At 36.6% G+C, this 13,351-nt stretch overlaps 1 protein-coding gene across 3 annotated transcripts; it reads left to right on the top strand.

Annotated features, from left to right (window-relative positions):
• Window positions 1–2,389: 2,389 nt before the first annotated feature.
• Window positions 2,390–10,351, top strand: LOC115449194 (ATP-dependent RNA helicase bel). Of its 3 annotated transcripts, XM_037444220.1 has the most exons (14): window positions 2,390–2,647; window positions 3,295–3,391; window positions 4,602–4,634; window positions 5,982–6,155; window positions 6,235–6,530; window positions 6,757–6,900; window positions 6,988–7,199; window positions 7,275–7,400; window positions 7,487–7,841; window positions 7,942–8,068; window positions 8,523–8,675; window positions 8,936–9,131; window positions 9,246–9,415; window positions 9,488–10,351. In XM_037444220.1, the coding sequence occupies exons 1-14, from the start codon at window positions 2,603–2,605 to the stop codon at window positions 9,583–9,585; spliced, it is 2,226 nt and encodes a 741-aa protein (XP_037300117.1). In that variant the 5' UTR covers window positions 2,390–2,602; the 3' UTR covers window positions 9,586–10,351. The 3 variants fall into 3 exon arrangements, with proteins under 3 accessions (XP_037300117.1, XP_037300118.1, XP_037300119.1); XM_037444221.1 differs by lacking the exon at window positions 4,602–4,634; XM_037444222.1 differs by lacking the exons at window positions 4,602–4,634; window positions 5,982–6,155.
• The last annotated feature ends 3,000 nt before the right edge of the window (window positions 10,352–13,351 follow it).

The following is a 13,351-nucleotide window of genomic DNA, read 5'->3' as shown; positions in this document are numbered from 1 at the left end:
CAGATGTCCTGTCTTATCTATGAATTTGCAGCGCGCATTCTGTCAATCGCTGACAGTTATTTCAAACAACTGACAATTATGTAATATTAATACTGTCCTACGTTTTTTTTAATTTTCCACAATTATCTAATGTTCCACTCAACTTATAAAAATATAGATTAAATACTTACCTACCCGCTATTGCTCGCAGCTCTGCCTGGCTGAAAGTTTTTCCGGGATAAAGTCCGGCTATATATTTTCTTAAAATAAAAAGTAAAACTCCTTCAGGGTCCAACTCTCCATAGCAAATTTCATTGAAATCTGCTGGGTAGTTATTAATTTTTTCGCATTTAGACAGTCAAACATTATGCGGCGGAGGACTTTGTTTATTTTATATATTTTTAGCACTTTTTAAGAGGAACAATTCCGTCATACATAATTGTTGCATAACTTTAACTGCTTATGCAACGGACACAATGGAAGCTTTTAAAAGGAATACATTTTCCTCGTTTTTGCAACATTTTAATTGATGCTCTGCTCTTCTTGGTCATAGCGTGATGTCATAGGTATAGCCTATATATAGCCTTCCTCGGTAAATGGGCTATCCAACACTAACAGGATTTTTTATTTATTAATACAAACCAGTAGTTTCTGAGATTAGCGCGTTCAAACAAGTAAAAAACAAACAAATATTTTTTTTTTGTAATACTATATATAGATAGATATGCAAGGACATTACAAATTCTTACTCTTTATGCTAAAAAAATATTACAACTTTTTTTTATAATATTAGAAACACCCACATAAAGTAAAACCGGGAATTCCGAGCTCATAGCCCATACAAGACTTAGGAGTCAATTCGATCCTGCTTACCTACCATAGCAATTAAAACTTTTAACTTAAGACATCAAAAGTGAACCTTACAAGTGTCATTAAAATATATTCTATATTAGGTATATAATGAAAGTTCATTTTTAACCACCATAGACTTAATAGTTTATGGTGGTAAAAAGCGAACTTATATAATTATAATACTGGAAATTTACCACTACCATCCAACCGCGACCAACCGATATTGTTTTGTTAATTTCATAATGAAAATGCCCCAACAATTGTTGTTTCTGTGTATCACTTTCTAAAGTACCTACACACCATAATGATTTGCAACCATCACTATTAGACAATTAGAATGTTTTGGTAGTTTAAAACCTCAAATTGTTTATGTTTAAAAAAAACACCTCAAATTATTTTATTTAAGTAAATGATTAGTTACTCTTTGCATATAGCTGCCATGTATAAAACGAAATGCTCAAGGCCGTTTGCGTGGGTGAGGCTCTTAACAGATCACAGTCTTCTAATATTGACATCTAGTATTTACACGTGGGGCAATAATATTATCTGGGAGAGTTATAGCAGTAATTTAGAAGTAATTTTATAATATACTACTGGGGAATCTCTAGCGGAATAAGTTGGTTTTATTCCTTATGAAGTGTGTATTTCGTCGAAATAAAAATCCATAACCCATAAAATAGTTATAATATGTATATTATAACTATTTTATGGGTTATGGATTTTTATTTCGACTTGTCTATAAAAAAATACTTTCTAGTAATAGCCGTTATTGAACATCAATATAACAAAATAACGTTATTCGTTTCCTTTGTGTTTATAGTAGATAGAGGCAAGGAACACCATCATCGTGTATAAAAAAATGACTGTTAAAAACAATTAAATTGGTGGCGACAATTTTTAATTAAATATATTTATAAAACTATTTTGGTCTACATAAATAGTTTAGACTTTAAAATATTGCAATTGCATCAACTACCTAGTCATCAGACAATAAATTGTTACACATTGCACATTTCACTCCGCTTACAATTACTGTTATCTTGATAGTTCATGTCATACCCTCTTACTACACTAGCGCTACTGTAGTGGGTTTCGAGGTGTAATTTGCTGCTAATAGCTGATTTTTTCAACTTATCTATCATATAAAATGGTGCTCCTTCCAAAGACAAGCCTTCATTTTCTTCAATCTATATAAGGTGTGAGACAAGCAATGGTTTTCAGATTCAGATTGAGATCTGAAAAACGGATATATAAGTTCTTATATTGTTAAATAAGTTGGGTTGGCAACACTGTTTTCAAGCATTTGAGTGACAGTGTTGCTAACTTAGTAGATTTACAACCTAAGACTCGAGGTAAACTACTTGTTTGTGCAAAAATATTAGCTTTAGTGGTTAGTATTTTTGCTTAATAAGTAGATTTTTTTTAATTAACTGTTTTGTATGGGCTTTAATTATTATTATGAGATTTGCACAAAAAATTTTTTGGGTTCTAACAAAAATTGGTTGGCAACATTGTTGACTTCTCCATCGGGAGACTTACCATGCGTGTAGACTTAGCATTAGAATGAGGGAGTGAATGGTTGAATGATAAAGCGAGATGCTAAATAATCAGTGAAGAACAAAAACTACGATTGAAGTGATTCCGGAGAGAAAAATTGAAGGCTTTTCATGTGATCTTGTGAATTTGTGTTTGTGCAAAATTAATTGTAGACTGTATTTGTATAATATTTTTGGAGCAACGTTCCCAAAAAAACGTACCGCTTGGTAGTAATATGAGTAATGTTACCAACCAAAATGGAACAGGTCTAGAGCAGCAGGTCTGTACCTCATGTATCTCCATGCACCTCGTATTGATTTTTTCTTTATTGAATGAAACCGTTGCAATTTCTCATGTTTCCCACAAACCAATGATGTTAGATAAAAATAATCTAAATTGCGCTAAACCATCGTTCAGAATTGGCCTCGGACAATAAAATCGCAATGCTTTACGTGTCTTAGGCTAACCAACATGGCGACTGGGTTATTCTACATTTAGGACATCTATTTCATTGATTTCGCTTAATTTTCTAGTTTTAGACATTAAACATTTTTTCATCAATATCGCAGTAGTTTTCCGAAACCACACGAGTGAGGTCATTGTCACGTTATATCTGCGTGTCATGGCGGGAGGAAATGAATATTTCGCAACGAATGAGTAGGTAGATCTAGACGGGGTTACCTTTATATCGATAACTGTATATATCACGATCATTGTTGTTTACGCGAGGTGGACATAATGTATTAATTTCATTGTAACAATATAAAAGGTGTCGGATGTCGCGCCTAAGTACTTTGTTATGCTTGCATAGTTTTATTCCAACATGCCCATTATCCGATTCGCTATAGTTGAACGGCGCGCTAATAGCAACCAACTGGTATCAAAATGCACGACTTGTATTGATGATGTATGTTGTTTGTATCGCAGATTGCTGGTCTGGACTTGCAGGCTCAGGCTCCTAAGAGTGCCGGCCGCTATATTCCCCCGCACCTGCGCAGGCAGTTGCAGGCCAACTCAAACCAAGGTAACATATTTTGTCTTTGTTCTAGTTGCTCTGCTATGTATTTCATTTATATGTATGCTTAATTAATTTTATATGTGTCGTACATAGAGGTTGACAGAATATAATTCATTATAGATTTAGCAGCAAATATCTCTTCATCTCTTGTTGACTTTGTTCAATTTGTATACGCCAGTAGAAATTTAATGGATAAACATAATAAAATTTCAATAAACAGTTAAACTTTTATAAAAAAAAAATTGCATGAATAAATAATTTTCAAACAAGGATAATCCAACTGCAAACTTCACAGAGAATTTTAAAAGGAACCTTTACTGACTACATTGAAAACTATACATAAGTGGCAATAATTATATTATGACACAAACTTAGCAATTTAAAAAAATACTAATATATAGTTAGAAATTACTAAACCAATTTTGAAAAAAATGTTACTAATAGAAATCTGGCAGTACTCTTGGGTGCTATATGCTACTTTTTATCCTGTAAAAATATTATCATGTGGAACCGCAGGCAAAAGCTAGTATATTCAGGAAAGTTAAGAGAATAAACTTAGTAAATCTGGTTATTAATAAGTAATGTTTATTTAACAATACAAATATTTCACCCTTTACATTGATTGACAATTTGAGACTATCATGTATTTTTGTGTTGGTATGATTTGTAAATATGATGTTATTATTATGACACCTTACAACTGTAAAAAAAACATTTTAATGTATAAAATAATGGTCATTGTGATGTTCATGTTTGTTTGTATTGTTTCATTAAAGAATGTCCTATTGTGATTATTTATTTGGAGCAATGACATTATCACGCAGTGATTATTTTCGCAAGTTTTAATATGTTATTACCAGTAACCAAGTCAATGTACTTTATTGTCGCCTCATAATAATGCGTAGGTCAAATTTGTGTAATTCATAAAAATAAATGCAATCAAAATTTCCATTTAATTAATAAATAGTAAATAGACAAATGACTTGTACTTATGAAATAAATTTGTTTAAATACAGAGTTACAAACATCTAAACTTTTGTGTCAAAATCAGCTTGTTATTACTTATTAATTACTTTTCTCTTTAACTGCTTAGTGCTATCTTGGAAATTGCACAGTTTCCAAAACCTTTTGTAGTTGATTTATTTCTAGTCTGCACTTTAAAATAAAAAGTACTTCTCGGAAACAATTATGACCCAAATTTTTTTCTCTTTTTTAGTGACTCGAAAAAATGACTACCCTGATTCTGATGGTAAGTTACCCGTAGTCCAAGAACTACGATAATTGAAAATAGGTGAGAAATTGTATACAATTTCATATATATGACATATATGTCACTATTGCTATGTTGGCCTACAAGTAAGTGGATATATAGTGGATACTGACTCCTTTGAGGCATTCAAAGTACTTAGCATGCTCTGGTACTTTAAATGTGTTCAAAATTAATTTAAAATTGAACAGCTTGTCAGGGAACTGTATATGTTGGCATTTAGGAATTTTGTTTTGCCTTTAGCAATATTAAAAATGGTCACAGGTGAAACCATAAAATCAAAGTCTATTTATTGCCTCATAAAATTTGCAAATAAGGAACATATTACTGTTAAAAAATATCCAACCAGTGTTGTCATATTACCAGTTGCTATGTTTATCGAAATGTTAGGTCTAAAAAATAATGCTACATTATTTCAATGCCCAGTGAATCAATTATTGAAAACTAATATAAGAGATAGAAAATAGAAGTTAGAAATAAATTATTAGACTTGCAATCACTATGTTCCAGTTAACATCAGTAAACCAAGTGTTTATATGGACAATGTCAATTGCTATAGCAAATTGTATGATTTAAGATTTTTGACAATGATCATGGACCAGATTTTATATTAAAAAATTTAATACTTTTTTTGCATATTCCTCCATAATTATTTTAACCACATAACATATAATTACATAAACGCGTCATAGTAGCTACTTATAATATATTTTCAATATAATTCGAGTGTCGCTAATAAATAACCGTGAATTGTTGAGATAGTTCGGGAAAATCGCCTCTGTTGGTGCTTGATCTTGCTGTATTATATGGTTCCGTTAGTGTCCTTGAGGGCCTTAGAGTGTTTTACTCTTGGCATCCCGCCAGCTCTAAACAGTTACACCACTTCACAATAGTTGTTAATAAATGTGGATTTTACACATTGATAGATAATTTTAGTTCAGGAAAATTGCAACAAAATTTCATCATGATATGAAATTAGTTCACTTATTATTATTTATATTAAATGTGTATATTAAGATTATTAACAAATATTAGTAGTTTGTTTCAGTAGTGAAGTTGTAAATTAGTCCTTGATGCAACTACCATTCGGAGTTCTCAGGTTCGAATCCCAAATGAATATATAAATGTTCAATGATAAAAATGTTTTGGGATATGAATGATCACTGATCAGTTAGTTAGTTACAATACAATACATTACTATTTTCACAGTTCAATTATAATTAAGCAGGTAAAAGTGATTATTTATTTAAACAGAAAGACAATTGTAATCTAAAAGTCAGCACATTGATACATTGCATTTTTTTTTATATTTACACTTGTTTTGTATAGGGGAAGAGTCTAAGCGCTCAAGCTTAGACGTCCGTCCCAACGAGTCACGGGACATCCGTTCATCATTCGGAGGCAGCTCTAGAGGTTACGACCGTGGTGGTCGGCGCGACGACCGCGACCGTGACCGCGATCACGATCGCGGCTACGATTCGCGATCCCAGCGCAGGGACCGCGGTATGCATGATTATTAATAGAAAAACCGATGATTTATATCAGCTTTCCAATAGCATAGCAACATGAATGTATTGTTCAGGTCGTGATGGCGGATACCAGAATGGAGACACAGACCGTTGGTCTGAATCGGAGCGCTGGAGTGACCGCGGCGGGCGCGGCGGCACGGGCGGGTCAGGCGGCGGCAGCGGCGGCGGCGGCGGCAGCAGCAGCAGCAGCAGCGGCGTGCGCGACCGCGACGTGCGCCGCGACGAGGACTACGAGCCGCCGGCGCCGCGCAACGACCGCTGGAAGGAGCCCGAGCCGCGCTCCGACGATCGCAACAACTCGCGCTGGCCCTCCGACGATGTGCGCCGCTCCAGCTCCCGTAGAGATGAGGTACTTATTACTATTTACTGTCGTAATTGACGCCCCATATATTTATAATTGAAGAGTCTGTCCATTGGCCAATAAATGATTTTCTTCGATAATATGATTCATCACAGTTGTCATTATATGAATCAACAATTAACAATGAATTCACAAAATGTTATTCCCTTCAAGGTTACTCTGTATTATTTTGAAGTAATCAATTTTTATAGGAGCTTGTATAATCTTGTTGCAGAATGATTGGACGATCCCGCTACCTCGCGACGAGCGGCAGGAGTTGGAGCTCTTTGGCACTGGAAACACAGGCATCAACTTTTCCAAATACGAGGATATTCCGGTTGAGGCCAGTGGTGACCGCGTACCGGACTTTATTACAAGTGTATGTACATTTTGAAATATGATACATGGTAGGTAAGAAGACATTTCACATGGCAAGCCTGAACTTATACTTTTATTTGTCCAACAGTTCGATGACGTTAACCTGACAGAAATAATGCGATCGAACATAAAACTCGCTCGCTACGATAAACCGACGCCAGTGCAGAAGTACGCGATTCCCATCGTTTTGGGCCATAGAGATGTAATGGCGTGCGCACAGACCGGCTCGGGCAAGACGGCAGCTTTCCTCGTGCCCATACTCAATCAGATGTACGAAGCCGGACCTGTGAAGCACACAGGGTGAGTATACACTCCTATTTAATATCATACCAGCCAAAGTTACTCATTTGTGAAATATTATGTTTGTGCTTACAGACCAATCATCAGACGCAAACAGTACCCCTTGGGCTTGGTGCTGGCTCCGACGCGTGAGCTGGCCACTCAGATCTATGATGAGGCTAGGAAGTTCGCATACCGCTCGCGCGTGCGACCTTGTGTTGTGTAAGTGAATAAATACATTTGTTTAATATATATTTTATTAAATATTTTAGCTTATATTTGTAATTAACTTTTATATTTGTCTACAGTTACGGTGGCTCTCCAGTACCTGATCAGTTGCGTGAGCTGGAACGCGGTTGCCACCTACTGGTCGCCACCCCAGGCCGATTGGTGGACATGTTGATTCGCGGTCGCGTTGTCCTCGACCACTGCCGCCATCTTGTGTTGGACGAGGCAGATCGTATGCTTGACATGGGTTTCGAGCCTCAGATTCGAAAGATTGTTGAGTGCCACACCATGCCGAAGACTGGTGAACGACAGACCCTTATGTTTTCTGCTACTTTCCCAAAGCAAATTCAAGTTTTGGCGCAAGATTTCTTGCATAACTACGTTTTCCTTGCGGTTGGACGTGTCGGTTCTACTTCTGAGAACATTACACAAAAGGTAAACATGACTGATACAATTGATTTCCAATGTTTGATTAATGTTTAAAACTTTTCTTCCTTTTTAATGTACATTTGACTTATTAGAATTTTATTGGCAGGTTGTATGGGTAGAGGAAATGGATAAACGTTCATTCCTTTTGGACTTACTGAATGCGTCGAACTTGCTGCAACGTTCGCGCCCTGAGGAAGACCAGCTGATTCTCGTTTTTGTTGAAACCAAGAAAGGTATATTCCATATTTAGTCTATTGCTCTAAAATGTAAACTAACCTTTTACTCAATATTTTACAAGTAGGTTTCATATTGTAATAAATTTTAAACAACTTTAACCCCACCCCAATTGCTTTTTTAGTATTTATCACACACATAATATTATCACAAAGTTCAGTTGAAAAGCCAAGTAAGAAAAAAACATTCCAATTTCTTTATATGTTGGACATTTTTATTCTCTCTATAATAATATCATCAATGGATTTTAAATTTTAACCATCCAACAGGCAAAAATATTTCTCATAGATGAAATAAACAACACATTTTTACTCAGAATTAAACTAAAAATAAATTGACTCATTTAAAACGTGTACAGATTAAAACTAGTGTGTCGTTAAAACTTACTATTACCACTCAACACAATTAGAGAAAAATGTTTTATATCCATTATACAAATGTTTTATGTTTCAGGCGCTGACCAACTTGAGGATTACCTGTACTCGCAAGGCTACCCAGTGACGTCGATCCACGGCGACCGCACTCAACGCGAGCGTGAGGAGGCCCTCAGGCGATTCCGCTCGGGACAGACTCCCATCCTGGTTGCCACAGCAGTTGCTGCCAGAGGTCACTACTAAAAACTTATTAATCAATACATTGTTAAATGTACATTGCCCTCACACAGCTATTTTATGTTTTTTATCATGACACTTTTGTGTAACAAATCATAATGTTCATGTGCCTTTTAAAAACTTGTGTTAGTGATTTCATTCTTTCCTTTTGTTATCATCAACATTTGTATATTTGTAATTCTCTTTTGGTGTTATATGCTTCTCATAAAATGATGTTGGCGCTGCAAATAATTTAATTTTCAAATCTATTTCCAGGTTTGGATATACCGCATGTGCGTCATGTGATCAACTTTGATTTGCCATCTGATGTGGAAGAGTACGTGCACCGCATTGGTCGTACCGGCCGTATGGGTAACCTGGGTGTCGCCACATCCTTCTTCAACGACACCAACCGCGGCCTAGCTCGCGAGCTCGTCGAACTACTCGTCGAGGCTAAACAAGACGTGCCAAAGTGAGTTAATAAAACAATTTCGTGACATCAAAAATGTGTAACGAATCTTTTGTTAGTTAACTGTAAAAATTTGAAGGGTCCAACAGTAATTAACATCACTTTGCACTGCTCTAGTTGGCTGACAAGCACAGCGGCTGACGGGCGGCTAGGCGGTGGTGGGCGGCGCGCCGGCAGTCGCTCGGGCGGCGGACGGTTCGGCGGCGGCGGCGGCTTCGGCGCCCGCGATTACCGTACGCAACCGCGCCAGCCACCACGCTCAGCTGGGCCCTCTTCTATCGGATCTGGTTAGTATCTTACATTTTATTTATGTGAGTATATTTATTTAGAACAATGTTTACAGTTGTTCATTTACACAGGTTTTGGATACGATGGAGGATCGTACGGTGGTAACTACGGCGGGTCGTACGGCGGCGGCGGCGGCAGCAGCGGAGGCCCGGACTGGTGGGACTCTTAAGCGATTTACGCGCACCGCCCTCCCCGTCCCCCCTTCCCCCCGCTCTGATACCAACTTCCTTATTCGTGACTTAAGCTATGTCAGATGTTCTAGAATATATTTGGATTCGTGAGCAGAGACTGAAATTGACCGGTGACCGTTAGAAGTAGCGACAATGGACAGTCGAGAGCGGTGCGACTCAGCGCGGCGCCGTTGAATCTCAGGGCCGCGGCCCGCATCCGCGGGATTTTTCTTGATTCGATGTTTTGCCGCGGGCGTGCTTGACGAATATTTGTGGATTCTCCGCGTGAACGGTAGATAGTAAGCTCCGGTGGAGTGATTGTTAGAGTAAATTATTATCGCACGTTTCGTTTGCGTCACGTCCGTTGTGACTCGCACGCCTTTTTAATTTTATTTTTATTCTTTTAGAAACGATATTCTGATATCGTTTTTGAAAAAAGTAGTGATTTAAAATAGAATATTTTTGATGTTCGGTCTGTATCGTGAATCCCTAAGTGAACAATGTAATTGTGTATTTTCAATTTTCTATTCTCTGACAGTCTGCTGACTCACTCCTGACACTGAAATTTTGAAGCATTTACGCACTCTAAAGTCGATGTAGCTATTGATGCAGTAGATTTAGAAATTGAGAAGTACCGATACAGTATCATAGTGAATAAATAATAACTAAATTTTGTCTGTAGAAATCCCATAATGTAACATCTATCACCAACATGCTCTATAATTTGAATGTGAATTTTACCAATAAAAATTAAGAAACAGTATATTTCTGTTTTTTATTTCTCATACTATATGATAAGAATCATATAGATAGGTCTCATATGTGAGAATCCGCCTGGGTAAGACCACCGCAATGTCTCTTTTTGCCGCCAAGTAGCAGTGTATAGTCACTGTTTTGTTCCTGTTTGAAGGACATTGTGACCAGTGTAACTACTAGACATAATAAGACAACAGCTCGTGTCTCACGGTGGCGAGCGCAGTGGAATACCAAACAAAACTTCGTAATTCAAAGTGTTGAATAGTGTTTCTGCTGTTTATGGGTGGTCGTATGGCTTACCATCAGGCGAACGCTAAGTGCGTCTCTTCATTCAAAGCAATAAAAAATAAAATATATACCAATGTGCTAAGTGGAGGTGGCTATCGGCTATCACTGGTTGACCGCTGTTGGAGGCGACGGGAAAAGGTTATGACGTCTATGCAGCAGCGGGGAAGCGCAACAAAAATTCTTCACGTAAACAAGACACCATCGAAATGTAAAAATCTAAAGACACCACATGATATTTTAATGTCTCACAATTTATATTTGCGGGTAAATATTATGAATTTAGAATAATGAATACACCCCAATAAGCTGTTTACGCAGTATCTAGATCAAGGGTCACATACTGGGTTAAAACAAAGAATGTCTATCCTTAACTGAAATAGAGATAATAGAGAAATTAACAGATTAATCGGTCGGTCCCTAGGCTGTGCCACATAGCATTGTAACTCAAGCTTCTGGGCGGTGTTGCTAGCATATTTAGGCAGGCACCTTTAGGCGAGTTTTATGCGGGGACTCATTAATTAAAGTAGGTATAATTTTACACAACTTTCTACTTTGAGTATGATTTTTAGAAGAAGTACGAAGTAGTGCGATACGGTCCTGGAGCCTAGTGCAGTGAGCGCCGTGAACAGATGTAATATGTTCTTGTATCTTGTTTAATAAATAAACAAGTTATAGAAACCGTTTTATTCTGTAAACTGTTGTGAATGCAGGACTATATACTGCATCGTACGTAGCCTTCAATATATATGAATAATTGTTATTTTCTAAAACTTCGAGTATGTCTCTTATTCCATGGTTATATTTGTCACGTAACATAGGTAACTCCGGAAATCATTGTAAGTACTTAACCGCGTCCTATACCTGTCTATATTCCTCGAAGTATACTTTTTTTTTACAAAAATATTGTGTAAGAATATACTTACTTAAAAATAGTTAAATATTATTATATTAAAATAATAGTACGATATTATAGATTTTATAAATTCAACTGAATGAAATATTGAATTTGTTTGCATTCAATTAGCTCTTAAAACTACTGAATCGATTTTTATGTATAACCAGCTTTTATCACGGCTTCGGCCACGTGACGAAGTTTTTTCGGGAATAAAAGTTCCGCTAGATTTTTTCCCGGTATAGAAAGTAGCCTATAGATGCCCTATCTAGCAAATAAGGAGAACCTACCTAGGTATTTTGGGAATTATGTACCTATACGTACGCTGTTACTATACGAAAAGTAATATACTAAATGTGCCAAATACCTCCTAATACGAGGCGTTATTTTATATGTATTTGTGGTATCATAATAAGTCTAATTCTATCACATAAAATTGGTAAGCTGAATTACCTATTTAAGGTAAGTACCTACCTGTTTAAATAAAACGCACACCTTATCTGACGTCTATATCCCCGTAGTTAGCCAGAGGCGCAAATAGTGCGCCCACATTTCGCAGTGCTTTTCTATATCCATATCGTGACCAGATAAGAATCCAGCCTTTCGCCAAATCAGGCATAAATTCCTATCTCGGAAAACTAAGGTATGTTTTTGAAGTTAAAAAACTTCACAGGTTTCTGGTGATGACATTGGTACCCAGAACCTCACAGTTAACAGCCCAAGAACGCTGCCACTAGAATAAAGGGGTGATCGAGTAGAAAACAACTTTAAACTCATTATTTTTGTATTTGCAATTCGTCAATGAAGGTTTAGGATGCACAGGTACCTATATCTACAAAATTCATTATTATTAATTTATCTCATCGATTACGAGCCATAATGGGCGACGGCTTATTCAATGTTTGTCTTTTTGTGGCGCCTTTTTGTTTGGAGATCGCGTCTAGAGCGCTGAGCGACCGAGACCCCGCAGCGATGGCATCCACGGAATGTCTAAAAGGTGACTCGTGGATAAATTACGGATATTTCTTCAATTTTAACGATTCCCTTTATTATTTAATTTATTTTTCTCGTATGTTACACATTTGAGTTGTAACAATGTTTGTTTTTGGTTCTCATTAGCATAGGCCTCACGCTGTGGTCGAAAAAAATAGAAACGCAGCCATTTTGATTTTCGAAAGGCCCTATTTTATCAAGTGACAGCTGTTTGTAAAGAGGTACGTCCACGTGTCCAATAAGAGAGATAGCGGGATGTCTCAATTCCGTAGTAATTTGTCGGTTTTTTTATCGCGTCTCGCTTGTGACATAATAAAACAATTAATTTATTATCACTCGAGAAGATGATTTCGATTAGTTTATACGCGCCGCGCGGCTGGACGTTAACAGTTTTATGTAACGAATAATTTTTATTAATTGCCCTTTGATGAAGTAGATAGACAAACGTTATAGTATTAATTGTATTCCCATGCGGGACCTATCTAAGCGATCATCCTATTTGTTTTTATGTTACTATTTACCTACCTGTACAAACCACAGAATAGTCTACTTATCTACCCAAATACCCAAGGAATCAAATACATACCTAAGACAATATTTCTGCCACAATGAATCTAATTTTAAAAAGGGTCAAGTCCCCATTCTTTCTAACATAACTTCATTTAAATGTTTTTACATAAGTACCTACCAAAAGTCATATAAAACCATAAATAACTTTTTATACCTATTCATAAGACAAAGGTACGACGAGCTTTAGATTTCTTTAGTATTAACAATACAGATAATAAATCAATACATAAAGTGGGCCCACAGTAATTTACAACAACTATAAATAA

Source organism: Manduca sexta, chromosome 28, assembly GCF_014839805.1.
Source record: "Manduca sexta isolate Smith_Timp_Sample1 chromosome 28, JHU_Msex_v1.0, whole genome shotgun sequence".
Taxonomy (NCBI): domain Eukaryota; kingdom Metazoa; phylum Arthropoda; class Insecta; order Lepidoptera; family Sphingidae; genus Manduca; species Manduca sexta.
Note: the sequence above shows the minus strand (reverse complement) of the source record. Positions and strands in the feature narration are given on the sequence as shown.

Excerpts from the sequence above, each read along its gene's own strand:
- LOC115449194 (XM_037444220.1), top strand. The coding sequence starts at position 2,603 with ATGAGTAATGTTACCAACCAAAATGGAACAGGTCTAGAGCAGCAG. Across the intron at positions 2,648-3,294 it reads GAACAGGTCTAGAGCAGCAG|ATTGCTGGTCTGGACTTGCA; the intron begins GTCTGTACCTCA and ends TTTGTATCGCAG. Across the intron at positions 6,901-6,987 it reads TACCGGACTTTATTACAAGT|TTCGATGACGTTAACCTGAC; the intron begins GTATGTACATTT and ends TTTGTCCAACAG.